The sequence below is a fragment of the Megalops cyprinoides genome, chromosome 17, assembly GCF_013368585.1.
Source record: "Megalops cyprinoides isolate fMegCyp1 chromosome 17, fMegCyp1.pri, whole genome shotgun sequence".
NCBI lineage: Eukaryota > Metazoa > Chordata > Actinopteri > Elopiformes > Megalopidae > Megalops > Megalops cyprinoides.
In genome coordinates, this window is record NC_050599.1 from 7714140 (window position 1) to 7729590 (window position 15451).

Consider the following 15451-nt stretch of genomic DNA (forward strand, 5'->3'; position numbering starts at 1 on the left):
TACCCCAAACAACATCATTAGCTCTGCTTGTGGCAGGTTGCCAGATATTTGGCTCGCCGCGCTCCGAGAGCGGAGAAGCTGTAGCTGATGGCACGTGCACCATGGCGCGTCTTTGTGACCGGTCACGCTGTTCCGAGCGGAACGGCTAGCTGCTACGGCCAGAGAGGAAGTAGCCTGCTCAGCTGTGTTCAATTCCCTGTTGGGACACATGGCCCATAATGACTTCCACCTTCTAGGGTTTCTCCTTTTCATTAAATGGAAAACAAACAGCACGGCTCTTCACTGAAAAATACCCGCCCGGACCTCCAGTATTTGTATTTCATGTGCACTAAAAGATGGATGGATTTTTGTAAAAGAGGTCAAATTATATTCAATAAAACCAGAGGCAAAACTGTCCTTAAGAGCCAGCATACTGTGATAAGTGAAAGTTCACAAGCTTAAAAAAGGTTTGAATTATCTCTGTGCATTTCACTTTCCAAGATTTTAATGGTACAGGAAAGGGGTAACATTACTTCATTTTGACTGAGACATTTGCAAACACACATTTTTACTATAGTTCACATGAAGTGCACATAACACTTCACAAGATAACAAAGTACCACTGCTTTAGGCGCAATTAAGCAAAAAGGGATTTAGCTGCAGATGGGTGATCCTCAATTGAAATATTAATCATACAACACAGTACCAAACCAAGGCGCCATTCAACAGGTTCATGGTAAGTTTTTAACCTGACTAATTTCAAGCTCATAAACCTTCACTCCAAGGTACACAGGGACAGCTGGACGCTCACAGATGTTTTAATCTACTCTTCTCTCTCAAGGCACTTGCTTCCCCCCCCCACCTAAACCCCAAACCCCCCCTGTAGAAGGAACATTCACAGAGTTGTTCAGCTGTCTGTATAGGATGACAAAAAGGTTTGGAGGTCAGCATTCTTAAAACAGTTGCGATCCCACTGGACCTCTCATGCTACAGCTACGGTACATGCTCGTTTCGGATCACTCCACCAGAGGGATTGTCAGCGGACATTTTTCGCAGTGGCTGCTTGACCTACGCCTCGCGGAGCACAAGACTCTGTTGCATCTCATATGTACAAATCCGAAACCTCTACTGACATACACATAAGAGCTCGGCCCACCAGAGCCTGAAACAGAGCCAAGTGGAAACAATCACTTTAACATTTGTGCATTACGACATACTCCTTGTTAAAAAAGGCACATTGTTAATATGGCATGAAAGACATGAGGCACTCGATCTGTGAAAAGCCCAAACATTTAATCGAAATGGGACACTGCACATGGAAACTTGATATAACGAAATTTATTCTTAAATTTACTCCACAAGTTATAAGCTTTAATATTAACACAAGCTTTCAGATGAGGGTTTTGAATCTGTAGGAAGTGCAGGCACATTGGTTTCAGCTTTTGGCATTTGAGAATCAACAGAATTGCACTTAACTTTTAACGTTCTGTTAAAACAGTAGAGTTTTTTCGGAGAGGCTGAGGTTGCCTTCTCTATTTTGTCTTTGCGGTTTTGCTTGCATCTTTTTTGCACATTTTCCTCTGGTGTGAGAGAATTAGTCTCTGGCTTTTGCTGATTACCAGGTGTATCATGGCAGGGGTCACTGTGTTCTGATATGTTGGTGTCTGTGTTTTTAGCACGTACTTTCTCGCTGGCCTGCATTCTGTGGTTTTCTGCACAGCCTCCCAGTTTGTGAGTAGAGGAGCCACACTGAGTCTTTATGGCAGAATCCACACTGACACTAACAGCCGGGCTGGTGCTGTTGGGACCTGACCGGAGGGGCTCCTCTGTGACGCCTGACATGTCTGGAGCCCCCTGGTGGTCAGGAGGCTGCTGCTGCTGCTGCTGCAGCTGGACTGTATGCACACAGTAGTTTCTGAGGTGACAGGTGTGGGGAACAAGTCTCTTGGCTCGGCCTTGCGAACAGTGGTGGTAGTGTAAAGGGGCGTGGTGGACGTAGTGTGTGCGGCACTCCATCGGTTTATAACCAGCATCCAGTGAGGAGAGCAAGGTTTGCCCTTGCGTGGCGGTACCAGTAGGGGGCGTGCATGGGGCACAGGGAGTGTCTCCGATTGGAGAGCAAGAATGGGGTGTCCAGTGGATGCCTCTGATGTGCTGGGGGTCCCCACAGGTGCAGCTAGTGTTGTTGGCGGCGTACTGGCACATTCTCCCTGCGTCAGAGAGCGCCGAGAGCCCGTTTTCAGGGGCTCCGACGCTGTCAGTCTCCGCTTTGCCTTTGAAGGATATGTGCACGCAGGGGGTGTGGGGGGCGGCTCCGTTGTACAGCCGGGTGCAGACCTGCATCTCCTCGGAGGTCGTTTTCTCCGCCAGCCCCCCATCAGAGGCCAAAGGTTCGAGCTCATAGTGCTCGTGCTCCACCTCCCCTCCTCTGGAGTCCAGCTGGTACCTGCTGGAGTGGCAGAGCTTGCCCTGGCCGCGGGTGGAGGGAGCTGAAGCGGGCCGCTCGGAGAACGCCTGGCACTGCAGCTTCTTGGGCAGCGGGATCTGGCCGCAAGTGCCCTGGGGTCCCAGGCAGCGGCACATACACTGGAAGAAGAAGGTGGCGAAGGCCCAGCTGATGCACATGATCAGCATCATGAAGGTCCCCAGCTGCGTGTAAGCGAGAACCGTGGACGGCATCATCATCGCCCCGGCGACGAACGTGGTCAGCGCTGCCATGGCGATGGCGGAGCCCATCCGGCTCAGGGAGAAGACCACCTTTCCCTCCCGGTCTGGTTCGGGTGCAAGACGGTAGGCTACACCATAGTGCACCGCGAAGTCGACCGAGAGCCCCACGGCAACAGATATGGTGACCGACTCCAACACATTCAGCTCCCATCCCAGAAGCACGAGTGACCCCACTGTGACAAATATGGTCCCGGCGATGGATATGATGGCATAAAGACTTATTATAATGTTCCATGTGGTGAGTAGCATGACACTGAAGGCGACCACCACGGAGAGCGCCATGGCGATCAGGGTGCCGTCAGAAAGACTGTCCTGCAAGTCGTAGAACTCCAAGTTGCTCACGAACCAGCCATAGCTCAGGCCTGCGGGGGCTCTTTTCAGCTCCTCCCGGATCCAGACATCCACCTCCTGGTAAAACTGGTGCATCTTCTCGTAAGCCAGCGTGAAGAGGTAAGTGCTCTGGAATTCCAAAACCACGGCCCTGATGGTGTCGTTGATGTCGAACCTGGGTCCGGGGGTCTTGCTGTCCAGGTGGTAGATGGTGCTGCGGTCCAGCTCCATGATGGCTCTTTTGATGCACAGCTCGAACACGTCCTGCTTGTAGGGGAAGGTGGACTGGCTGCAGCAGGGGTAAACAGGAGCCTCATCGCAGTCCTGGTTCTCCATCCACTGCTTGAAGGTCTCCATGAAGCAGCTGGTGAAGTCCTGCTCATCCGACTGGTAGACGAAACTCTGGTTCCTCAGTTTCTGGCAGAAGTTCAAGATCCACATTTGGGAGGCGGGGCTGGCAATGTTGAAGGTGCTGTCCAGCGTCAGCTTGCCTTTGTTTTTGGGGTTCAGGGGATCCCCGCTGTCCACTGGAGTGACGCCCCAAATGATGGTAATGGGCATGTGAAGCTCCTCTCCATTGTGGACCCTCTCGAACATAAAGAGCTTCTTGTACTCGGCGTCATAGCGCTCAAACGGGTGAGAGGACCTAAAAACTTGAAATTCGGAGAGCTCCAGTGAAGGCAGCTTCATTCTGGGGTTCACGCACACCACATATGCCCCGCCCACAGTGAAGGCCAGGAACCAAAACAGCCAGATGTAACGGAACTTGATCACGATGCAAGGCAGGACTTTCTCGAAGAATATCCTGGAAGCCTCGGAGACAGTGAACAGGCACTTGTCGACCTTTTGGCACAGTGCTGTCCAGAAGCTTTTGGTGTTGTAGGCTCTGTGCTGTGGCGTTTTGAAGCAAGTGAAGAGGTTCAGCAGGTAACGCTCATGCAGGACAACCACCGCCGGCAGCCAGGTCACCATCAGGATGTAGTTGACCAGTATGGCCGTGCCGGCGTACACACCAAAACAGCGGATGGCCGTGATGTTGCTGACGTAGTTGGCGTAGAAGGCGGCGGCCGTGGTGAAGCTGGTCACGAACATGGAGAGAGCCGCGTGCTGTAGCGTGATGCTGACCGTCTGGGAGAGCTCGGCGTCGGGCTTGTCGAATTTGGTGTAGTTCCACACGTCGCAGAGGACGAAGGCGTCGTCAGCACCGATCCCCACGAGGATGATGAGCGCCGTCAGGTTCATGAAGGGGAAGAACTCGAAGTTGAACACCACACGGTACAGGAAGTAGGAGACGATCAGGGAGCTGATGATGGCGAACATGGTCATCAGGGTGATGAATATGGACCTAGTGTACACGCACATGACGACCAGCACGATCACTATGGCGATGGCAGGATACACAGTATCCGTTAGCAGGTAGTCCTGGAACAAGTTGTGCTTGATCCCGAACTCGATGCCCGTGACCGTCGTGACACCATCGGAGGAGTTCCAGTTCTCGAAATTGTCCAGATAAATGTCCATCATGGTCTCGCCTTTCTCTGTCGGGGAAAACAGCATGCTGTACTTCAGAGCTGGGATCAGGTAGTCTGTGCTCTTGGGACTCAGGAAGTCCTTGTCCACCAGGAAGTGGAGGATCTGGTAGACGGCATTGTACTTGGTGCACTTGCGAGGGACGTTGGCGCACTTCAGCTGGTCTTTCCTGCGGGTGGCCATGTCCCAGCAGTCCGGGCCCAGGGTTCCGTTGTGGTAGTATTTGGCGCAGGAGCGCAGAACCTTCAGGGTGTGAGACACGTCCCTGTCGGTGATTTTCTGACAGGACGACTTGTTGTTCAGGATGGCGATGTAGTTCCCCAAAGTCCAGCTGGGGCAGCAGGATGCGTCGGACGTGCGCTGACACAAGTTCCAGTAATGCGGGTGTGAGCGAACCTACAGAGCAAAAACACAGGAGGAATGGGATCAGAAAGGAGCACGGGTGTGTGTGTGTGTGTGTGTGTGTGTGTGTGTGCGCGTGTGCGTGTGTGCGCGTGTGTGTGTGTGCGCGTGCGTGAGAGAGAGAGAGAACATCACATGCGTTTGTGTTTGAGAGAATGTGATGGACAGTTTGTGTGGGTTGATTATTAAAAAAACATATAATCTGTACATTTATAAATGTAGCAAATCATTAAAAGCCTCAGTGTAGGTCAGTGAATTGTGCTTTATGTGTTTAACTCTGCTTTGCATTACAGATGCAAGTGCAGGGCTCCCAAGTGGCTCAACTAGTTAAAGCAGAGTTTCAAAGAGTTTGAAACATGTCATCTGCAAACACTGACAGGTAGTTTGGTTGGACACTCTCTAGGGGTGTGTGGGTTGGCCAGGGTCCCCTTGTTGCACTGGGCTGGAGTATGCACTCGCTACACCCTGCCTCCAAGGTTTCTGTAGCGAGACGAGCCTCATGTACAACTGGTGACACCAAATTGAATGAAAACGGAGAAAAACGCATAAAAAATACAAGAAATAAGAAATGCAGGTGCAGGCAGAAGAGCAGGGGACATAAGTGGGGGGTTCATGAAGCTTTGCTGTAGTTTGTTGCTTGTTTTTGTTTGAGTTGCTCATATGCCTTCATTGGAAAATGAAGCCACAACCATCCGTTGTCACTGTATTTGCAGTGCAGTGGGTACGAACCACAAGGCCACTGAAATGGTCACACATACTTCATTCATTTCTGTAAGTATGTAATGATATAAACAACCTTCTACCCACATGGCTTTGTTGTATTTTGTGGTATGTGGTGTAGAAATGTGGTTGGGTTTGTCAGCAGCCAGGATTGGGAACTATGGCTGTGTTAGGCCTGTGTGTGGCCCAGTGATTCCATGCACTTTCCATGCAACTTTGAAAAATGATTTTTTTTTTTTATAATTTACTCATTGCCTACACAAAATTTCATGTTAACTTGAGTGATCCTTGAACTCATAGTGCAAGTAACATTTAAAACCAGTACTTGCTCAATTTCAGATTTGAATACAAAGCACACCTCCAATAGATTGAACAGTCATAGCGTCAGTGTTCAACAGATTGAAAAGCAGTGGCACTGATCAATTACACTGACTGGTCAACTACACTGACTGACCGAGTGTCAGGCTGTCAATGTATATTCCACCCCCTTTGCAATCCTTTTCTAAACAGTGATTCACTTCACAGTTGGCCAAGCTGGATCATTAGAGAGGCATTCTTCCTTCAATCTGATAGTACAGCAAATGAGGTTTAACAGCTTCACCTACTTGCATGCTACCTAAACTGTGGCGAAGTGTGAAAGCTTCACCTACCCGTGTGTTGTCTAAATTGCACATGGATTTAATTGCCTGTATGCTCCACAGGTTTTTGCCCTCTGCAGAAGTGAACACCAGCCTTGAATATCGGTCGCCTGTAGGGGAGAGAAGCCTGGGTTAAACTTCTGAACCTTAACAGTGCTGATGGATAAGCACATAGCCCTACATAAAAGAATATATGCCACTGACAGCACTCTTCCTGCCTGACAGTGAATGAATGCACATCTCTCTGCAGTGAGTTTTATTTAATCACAAAGAACTGGACTTTAGACACTGCTTGAGGGAAAAAACAAGGGGGTTGGGATAATTATGTTATTATTAGATTATTATCAGCCAAAGAATATTTGAATCAAAAGAATTAAAAGGCACATCCCTACCTGGGACATCACAGAAGAAGCTGTCCTTACTGAAGTCCCATTCTGCCTGCCTTTTTTCTCTCTCAAAGTGGTCTTCTGCCCATCTGTCTTCTTGGTGACTGTCATTACAAAAAAAGTAACACTTGATTAACAATAGGAGGACAATACAGTGGTATATTTAGGCCACCAAAAATAGTATTTTGTGAGTTGTTTATCTCTTGATCACGTAATTATTTAATAATTATAAATGACAAAAACAATTACCTTGAGATTTCAAAAAACAGAAATTAGGATTTTGACACTAGCAAATATTTTCTGTTTCAGAATTTGTCCTGACTCACACATTTTGTGATCTCTACTTTGATAATGTCATAATCTAGAAATAACTACTGCATGATCCCAAGACAATGAACTCCAAAAAACAACATTAACTTTCTACCACGGCCTCAGCAAGCCACCATATGGCAAGATGGCACAACTCATATCTGAAAAGAAAAAAAATGGCTGCAGGTCTAGATGGGTGACCGCTGGCATGAATAATGCAGTGTTTCAGATAGGAAAAGAGATCCTGGCCAAAGGCCCTCGGTCAACAGCAGCTGGGCTGCAGCATCCGTTTCCCCCCCCCGGACAGGAATTCCCTTTAATCAAAGGGGCTTGTCAGGAGAGATGGAAAGGGTGTATCTGGACGCAGGGAGTGGCGCTGACAGACCCGGCCGTGGTAGCCTTTTCCAGGCATATCTGGCCCTGATTACCGGGATCAGGGGCTAAGTAATGGAGGATGGGCCGGCCGACGAAGTGGCCCTGCTGCCTGAGAAGATTACTGGATCTTTCATCATGGTCAGTCGCGGAATGCGCTGGCTGAACAGCCTAATTTCTCTCTTTCTCTAATGGTGTGGAATTCTCTTTCCAAAAGAGGGAATGAAGAAGAAGAAGAAGAAAAAAAAAACCCATCGCCAAACAGGGAACGAGGCCGTAGGGCTGGTGCGGTTACCTTTTCGCCTGCTCGTCGGCGTATTTGAAGGGGTAGTTGGCCAGTGTTGCTTTGTAGCCCGTGTTTTTCACCATGTTGTTCCACGTGACCAACCGCTGGCCGATGGCCGTGCCTCGTGGCTCAAACCCCTGCACGACAAATTAAAATGAATTATTAGTTATCTTGAAGCCACAATTGTTTCTTTGTCCAAATAAGCAGCATGTCAAGAATATCCACACAAAAATGCAAAAAATCCAAATTCATAACCACTTCCAAAGCACAAAAAGATGGAGTAATACAGACATGTACATACAAGTCAGATACATATCGCCACAACCCCCTCCCCACCCCCAAATCTATAATTCTATAAATCCACATCTGCGGCATCTGTGTCTCATTCTGAGCAGCCCTGTCCTGTTTTTTGGCTAAAGCTGAAGAAGCTCTTGATATTTTCCATCTTGATTCCCAGGCCTTGCCCTGTGATAGGTCAGCTGGCCTGGCACACTCAGGGAAGTCTTACATCCCTTCCTGTGTTCCAGTTATGACAGGCTTCATGTCCCTGAGGGATGCCAATTTACTGTATAACTCAACAGCGGGAGGCAGAGATAAAAAAAAAATGACTTCAATAATAATAAAACACCTATAAGTTTGCTTTTTGACTCAATTCAGAGCCTGAACCCTTGGCAGATGCCCTAGCACTACAATGTAATTCGGGTGGTAAACTACTAAATTACATTAAATGAGTGCAACACACTCTTCACGGGTTTGATGGTAAAATATGCCCTGCTTATTAGATTTTTCTTTGTCCTCAGCAGGCACCCTTACGCAGGACAAAGAGCAAAGCTTACATTTTGACATCTTGTCCGGCTTTTACACACAGCTGAATATTTACAAAAGCAATTCAGGCTAAAGTACTTTCCTCAAGAGCACAGCAGCTATGTTCCAATATGGGATTCAATGCTGCAATGCTCTGGTTCTCAGTGGAACTCCATGAGAGCAGCGACACCATGCTTTACTCACCAGCAGCGGGTCAGAGAAGTCTGGCAGGTCTGGCACTAGGATTCCCACCAGGGCACAAACCACAATGAGGACGGTGCAAACCCCCAGCACAACCACCGGCCAATCGGCTATGAGCTCCGCATAGCTGGGGGGGGGGGGCAGAGAAAGATAGGATGTTGTCAGAATGAAAAGCTCTGGAGAGCATCTGCTGGTCAGATTCTACAGCTCTTTCCAAACAGGAACACACTCTTTCCACATACAACCAGTCCGTCTCTCTGTTAATGCTAACTGGCCAATATTATTTATTATTTTTTTAAACAGTCAAAGATGCAAACGGTGGGAAATTTCAGTAAGAGATGACTACCGAAAAAAAAAAACCTTTTAAAGGAAAACTTCCAAGGTTGGGAATTACAACTCCTCAAATTTCTGAAATGGGCAGGGAAATTCTTGCTAACCTGAGATATCAAACTTCACTGGAGTCAGACACAGGTTTATGTTACTGTAGGAAAAATACATTAGAGGGGATAAAATGCAGTTAAGGACTGGAGGCTTTTTCTGTGGAAAACTGACACATACAAAATCCAGATGCTGCTTCCCGGCCGTAATGAAATGTCAGCTTCACAAATTTTGAAACGTGACCTTTGTACACAGTGGCCTCTCGCCCCGCTCATAGAGTTCTCTTTCTTAACTGACTCAGTATAATTTCTGCTCTCTTATTCACTCAAAATGTGCCCTTGGCCCCCGCTTTGGGTCACGGGGCTCCTGCTAATGACAGCAGGGTTACTGACATGGCCCTCATTCACCTTGGACCAAAATCACAACACAACTGCGTGATCAGAACACAAGCAACTATTCTTACCACCGACAAAATATAGAGGGAATATAGTAACTTGGCAATGCAGCGTCAATCTCTATTACATGTCTGAACAATTTCTGAAACCATACGGCTGCTTAACTGTCAATGTTAAACTATCTAATATAATCAGGAACCTGAGCTACTGGCTCCAACAGCGCAGGACTAAGACAGCCGTTTCATGTGGATGAAAAAATAGCTGGTAACAGAATCCAGATAAAAAAGTAGAAAATGTTTCCAGTCAATATTTCAGATGACTCAGTGCTAAGGCATGATAGTTCAGCAGAGTTTTGACAAACTTTGCAGAGAGGGGTTTCACAACATTAAAAGAAGAAGAAGAAAAAAAAAAACAAGATTTTGGCAGGTACTACCTTTTGGGGAATCGAAAAGGTCTTGCAGGGCTGAAAAACAAAGAGACAAATCAGGTTTAAATTTAAGAGCCAAAGTAAATGTGAATCAAAAACAGACTGGACTCTGTCTCTCTCCAGAAGAACATTTTCCAGGAAAGGAATCGTGGACACCTTCTGTGGAACAATTAACTCTGTTCAACCCTGTACACTGTCACATGTCTTTTTGGTCAATATTTATTTTCCCCATACAGTCAGTATCAAAGTTATTTCAAGGAAATTGCAAAGACAAAGAATGAAAACAAACAAGGCATTAAAAATGGAGTGCAAAATGGAAAAAAAAAAAACAACAAAGGGATAAATGTGTCATTTTGTTTAGAAGCAGATGTACGACCATAATGCGTTTGGTTCCAGAGTGAGCCTCCTCATCATGATGAGGTGTTCCTTGGTAAGCGAGCCTGAGCCCGGTGTCTGGGGAGGTGCCCGGGGGTAAGCACTGCTCCTCCTCTCCCCGTATCAGGCTTACAGCTGCTTGCGCCTCGGTTTGTCTGGACTTCCCATCAGCTCCTCTCTGAGCAGTGGGAAGCCTCCGCGTGGAGGAGTGCAAAGAGGCGGTGTGGAGGATCAGACATGGCGCCTGGATCAAAGAGGGGGCATCGCTGGAGAAGCAAGCTGGCCAGGTCTTCACAGGCCTCCTTTACCCTCCTACACACCACACTGTGCCACCCTGACAACAGGCCTCCTTTCCCCTTTCACACACCACACTATGCCATCCTCACCAATGGTCTCCTTTCCTCTCTCACACACCACACTGTGCCATCCTCACCAATGGTCTCCTTTCCTCTCTCACACACCACACTGTGCCATCCTCACCAACAGTCTCGCTTCACTTCTAACACCACACTGTGACACCCTGACCTGAGAAGCCAGCAAGCTTTGCAGGTCTGATTCCCAAACAGGGAGCTGTTGTTGCAGACTGTTTCAGTGTATACCTTGCTGTGTTAAAGGATAATATATCAGCTATGCAATTTCCCCTGGAAGAGGATGGCTGCTCTGCATAGAGATAATGCACTGCAGAATCACTGAAATTATTTTTAGCAGCTTTTTTTGAAGACAACACAAAATTCCTCAAAGATGGCAGCTGAAATCAATCAAGAAGTTAATACAGTAACTTCCTCCGCAGCCGTGTAATGTGGTTTCCGTTGGAAACGGCAGGCCGCCTGCGATATCGGGGCGGAATCCTTCGCCAAGGAGAATAATGTTGGCAACCGTCCTCGATGAAGTGAATCACCACTTCCTCGGTTCAGATCGTACCTAACGATCCCTGGGATCATGAGGGTAAAGTTTCCATTTATGTCTTTTGTACTCCGGTCTCCTGAAAGAGCAATCCTCTACCGCTGTACTTACCTTGGGAAAGATTTATTGATGTGGTGCACATGTGCATTCCAGTCAAAACCATAAGCTTCCAACATTAGCGGTGATATTCAACACAAGCTCATGGCACACAATCATATTAAAGTGATCACATTTTATCAGGCGCATTTAACCACAGGTACACACGTATTAAACTTCGCTGTTTTATAAGGCCTTTTTTCCTAAAATAGAACCACTTTTCGTAATTAAGGTGCTGTGAAGACTCTTTATTTTGCCTGCGCAGAGATCATATTAACTGCGTTTATCACTACTTTGACTGCTTAGTTTGCAGTCAGGGGTGAGGGTGACTTCAAAAAATAAATGAATATAAAAAAAAAATTTAAAAAAAAAGATAAAAATAAGGAGTCTGGAGTCTCTTTAACAGGACATACACACTGAGGGCAGCAATCAGTAAGAGCACGTTACATTACATGACGCATGTTCAGCAGAACGTGTGAACAGGGAACACTTTAAAGTCAACGCGATCCGAGGCAATATGGCCGAGAGGCCAAGAGGTGGCTGTATTTTTTCCTTCTTCTGCTCTTTAAAGAGAATCCATGGAATGCTATAATTAGTGGTTGCTATGGCACAGAGAGGCACAGATGAACAAAAGCTATTGGCAGGAATTTTTCACCACCGGGTGACTTCTTGAGAGGCAGTAAATCCCTTTAAAGTTGCTGGACATGTTAATACGACAACCAGATGTTGAAGGCAGAAGCTCTGAAGAATCTGCATATTCTATACAAGGTGAGTTTCATTACGGTTTACAAACAGAGTCCTCTTCCCTTTTCAATGTTACTGCAGGAAAGTGTGTTTCAATCAAATACACATTTTACCACCGAAGTGTACATGTTACTAGCTACTGAGCTTGAAATACTAACTGCAGGTAGTGACTCAGTTACATTATCTTCCTGCTGCCAGGATAAAATTGGCAAAATCTGCTTTTCAATTGTACATCATTGTGTCAGTATGGACCACTTATGGGAGTATGCACCATGTTACTTGCTGAATGACTAAATATAATGTATACTGGAGATAAATCCAAAAAAGTCCAAGTTTATTAAAATCAATGGATGGTACTTAGTAGTACATATTTCAAAAAATACCATTTAAATATTTAGCATCTATACTCATGATTTATATATTTTTTTTACTTTTTCTACTTTCAAGCCTATTCTTGTGACCTTTACAACGTAATTAATCACAAGTATTGATATTTTTAGTCCAACAGCTCTGTCAAACCAGGCACAAAAATCAAACTGCGATACACTCTGTATTTATGGATACCTCACAAGCCTCAGAAACATTTTCAGCATGCTTTTATGTATGACCATATGCTTTGCTTAATCCCCTGACACTATTCTCAAAGCCACAGAAAAACCTTGGGAATTTTTTTCTGCGGTGCGTGGCATGTCAATAAGACAGATCTCCAACAATTCTGTCTGAGGTTTGCACAAAACTACCCAGCAGCCAACAGCTCCACAAGGGGGGAGACCCTCCTATCATTTGGCTTGAGAGAGAGAGGAAAAAAAAAAAGACGACCATCTGGGTTTGATCGTTTAAAAACATGAAGAAACACAGACCAAGGACCTTGAATCTGCATTAGAAAAACACTCGAGGAAGCAAAGGGACCCTGATCACAGGCAGAGAGCTCAGTAGGAAATGACAACAGAGCAAAATCTTTGGCCAAAATGTTATTCTGTTTGCGCAAAGGAAATGTTTATAGATCACTGGGTTAATTAATAAAGCAAACAGTGAGCAGTAAGAACCGGATGTCGTACGGCCGATGTGTTTTGGAATGGCAGGGGTGTGGGAGGTCAAAGGTCATCGCAGGGGGGACAAACCGCTAACAGACGCACAGATATTTGTGGAACAGACGTTCAAGACGGCGCAAGCCCAATTACTGTCACCTCATTAAATGTGATTAAAACTCTAGAGGGACACCCTTTTAAAACAACCAGCTTGTGGGGGGAAAAAAGGGATTTGTTGTAACAAGAACAGTAAGAGAACAGGAATGAATACATTCTGTATGAATAAAAGCATTCTACAGTCTGTCCACAGCAGAGTATGGAGAGGTATTTTACTGAAGTGTCTCACTGACATCAAATGTGTTCATTCAGCAACAATGCTATTAATGATTTTCATTCAGAAGTTTTGGTAACACTTATTCCAGGTGATAATTTATAATTACACGCTTTTCAACAGCTTGTTTTAATTCAACCCCACGTATTACCATCTAGCAACCTTGAAATTTCTTCTTTTTAAACACTGGCTTCGTGTAATGCATACGCTTCTATAATCCTACAGTGTACATTTGACAATATACAGACACACAGTATAATCACTAAGGAAAAGAGATGGTTAATCATTTAATACTCTTTGTAAGAGGTTGTCAGCAGTTAGCACCTTATTTGTGCTGCTTATTTATGGAAAGTCCTTAAGAGGTAGCATATGTTCATTTACTTTATCTATGGCTGCTTTATGACTTGTTTACAATTGGCTGCTCTTAGTAAGATGCTGTTAGGAGCTAGTAAGGCAGCTAACAGGCAGACCTATTTGTGCTGCTTATTTACGGAAAATGCTTAATAGGTAGCACATGTCCATATACTTAATCTAGGGTCCTTTTATGACTCGTTTACAATGGGCAAGTAATATATCAGGCATTAGGCACAGACAGTATATGAGGGTGATTTAATCAAAGTGCAAAAAAGTTTGGCCTTAACTTTAAATAACTGACTTCTGCACATGCAAATAAAAAGGTGAAAGTGAAAGTCATGGAAAGAGGATGCCTTTTTGTAATGCATTTTAAACAGGGTAGTGGCAGAGTGCACTTTAAAAAAGGGGGCTTCCTAGAAACATTATAAAGAAAAAACAATTGAGGAGAAAAGAGAAAGGTCCCTCGGGGAAAGTTAATCGGAAGGTCTTTGCTGATGAACTAATTAATGGGGAGATTAAATTCAAACATGTTCAAACCATTGGAACACAAGTCCCCCTGACAGTCGCTAACCAGTACCCTCTGATACCCCTTTAACAATTCTGAGGAACAAGATCAGTCAATCCAACAGGGTTACTCCAAAGAGTATCGATCTCTTGGGGCCTTCACCTCTGACAAAAACAGAAACAAAAAAGCCAAACAAATCCAGACAAATAAGTCATCCTCTTATTAACAGGAAACTTCTGAACTAGAAGCTCAACAACTTTAAGAACTAGAAACTTGTTCTTAACATATTGTGCGATATCGTGAAGTAACAGTGAACTCTCGTACTCTCAGGACACGTACCACAAATCCAGATGGTAATTAATCTGCCTCTGTGGTCAGAAAAACTTTTTTTCAAAACCTTGAAATGAGTAAGATTAACTATGTCACCTCCGATACTGGTTAATATTCTTCAAATTTCCTTAGTGCAAATGTGTTACACACATACAGCAGGACTCACAAAGACATAATATAACTGCGCCAGATAGATTTTGCATTTAGATCCTTAAGAAACACGATAAAGACACACTTGCATACGCCCAATGCTTGTCTGTTTGGTACAGAGGCGAAGGTGCGCTTTCTTCATAGCAAACTTTTCTTTTAGTTTTAAATGGGTCAAGAGCAATGAGTTATTTTGTTTTTTGCGGTGGGGGGGGGGGGGGGGGGGGGGGGGGGGCGGGTGTAGGAGCAGTGTTTCAAACTTGCGTGCTGGTGTGTGAATCTTGCGGGGCACTTCTCCTGCCTCTCTGCAGGGAGCGGGGGGTTTGGGGGGGGGGGTAAGGGCTCCCGTCAGTGCGCGTACGCGGGGACATCCGCTGATGCACCGGGGTTCCAGGGGTCACACCTGCCATCTCCGCATTCTTCCGCGTGAAATATGGATGCGTACAAATTCCAAGCATACGGGCCGGATTTCAACACTGTAGCCAACAGTTACAAGCTGTCCGTGAGATGTCTCTATCATTCCGTACACCACTTGGTTTACAGAGAGTGGGCTTTTTTTTCCCCCTTTTTAAACCGTGCCCTAAAACAGGCTCATTTCAAACCATTAAAGGGCACCCCTGGACTCCACAGGCACTAATAATTCAATAACAAGGATCATTAATTTTTCTACAGTTTGATACAGCATATTCAAATGAGCCTGTACGACTTAGTGGAAGCCAGCCAATGCGACTAAAAACAACTGGAAGTAGTTTTA

The 15451-nt window shown here is 45.7% G+C and overlaps 1 protein-coding gene across 4 annotated transcripts in view; it reads right to left on the reverse strand.

Annotated features, from left to right (window-relative positions):
* Positions 1-1354: 1354 nt before the first annotated feature.
* disp1 (dispatched homolog 1 (Drosophila)) overlaps positions 1355-15451 on the reverse strand; it is a 74600-nt gene continuing 60503 nt past the window's right edge. For all 4 annotated transcript variants that reach the window (XM_036549681.1, XM_036549680.1, XM_036549682.1 and 1 more), the window contains 6 exons: positions 9891-9920; positions 8688-8811; positions 7689-7816; positions 6719-6816; positions 6339-6436; positions 1355-4962 (listed from right to left, as the gene is read on the reverse strand). In XM_036549681.1, the coding sequence (XP_036405574.1) occupies positions 1357-4962; positions 6339-6436; positions 6719-6816; positions 7689-7816; positions 8688-8811; positions 9891-9920 (4084 nt within the window). In that variant the 3' untranslated portion in view covers positions 1355-1356. The remainder of the gene's footprint in view (positions 4963-6338; positions 6437-6718; positions 6817-7688; positions 7817-8687; positions 8812-9890; positions 9921-15451) is intronic.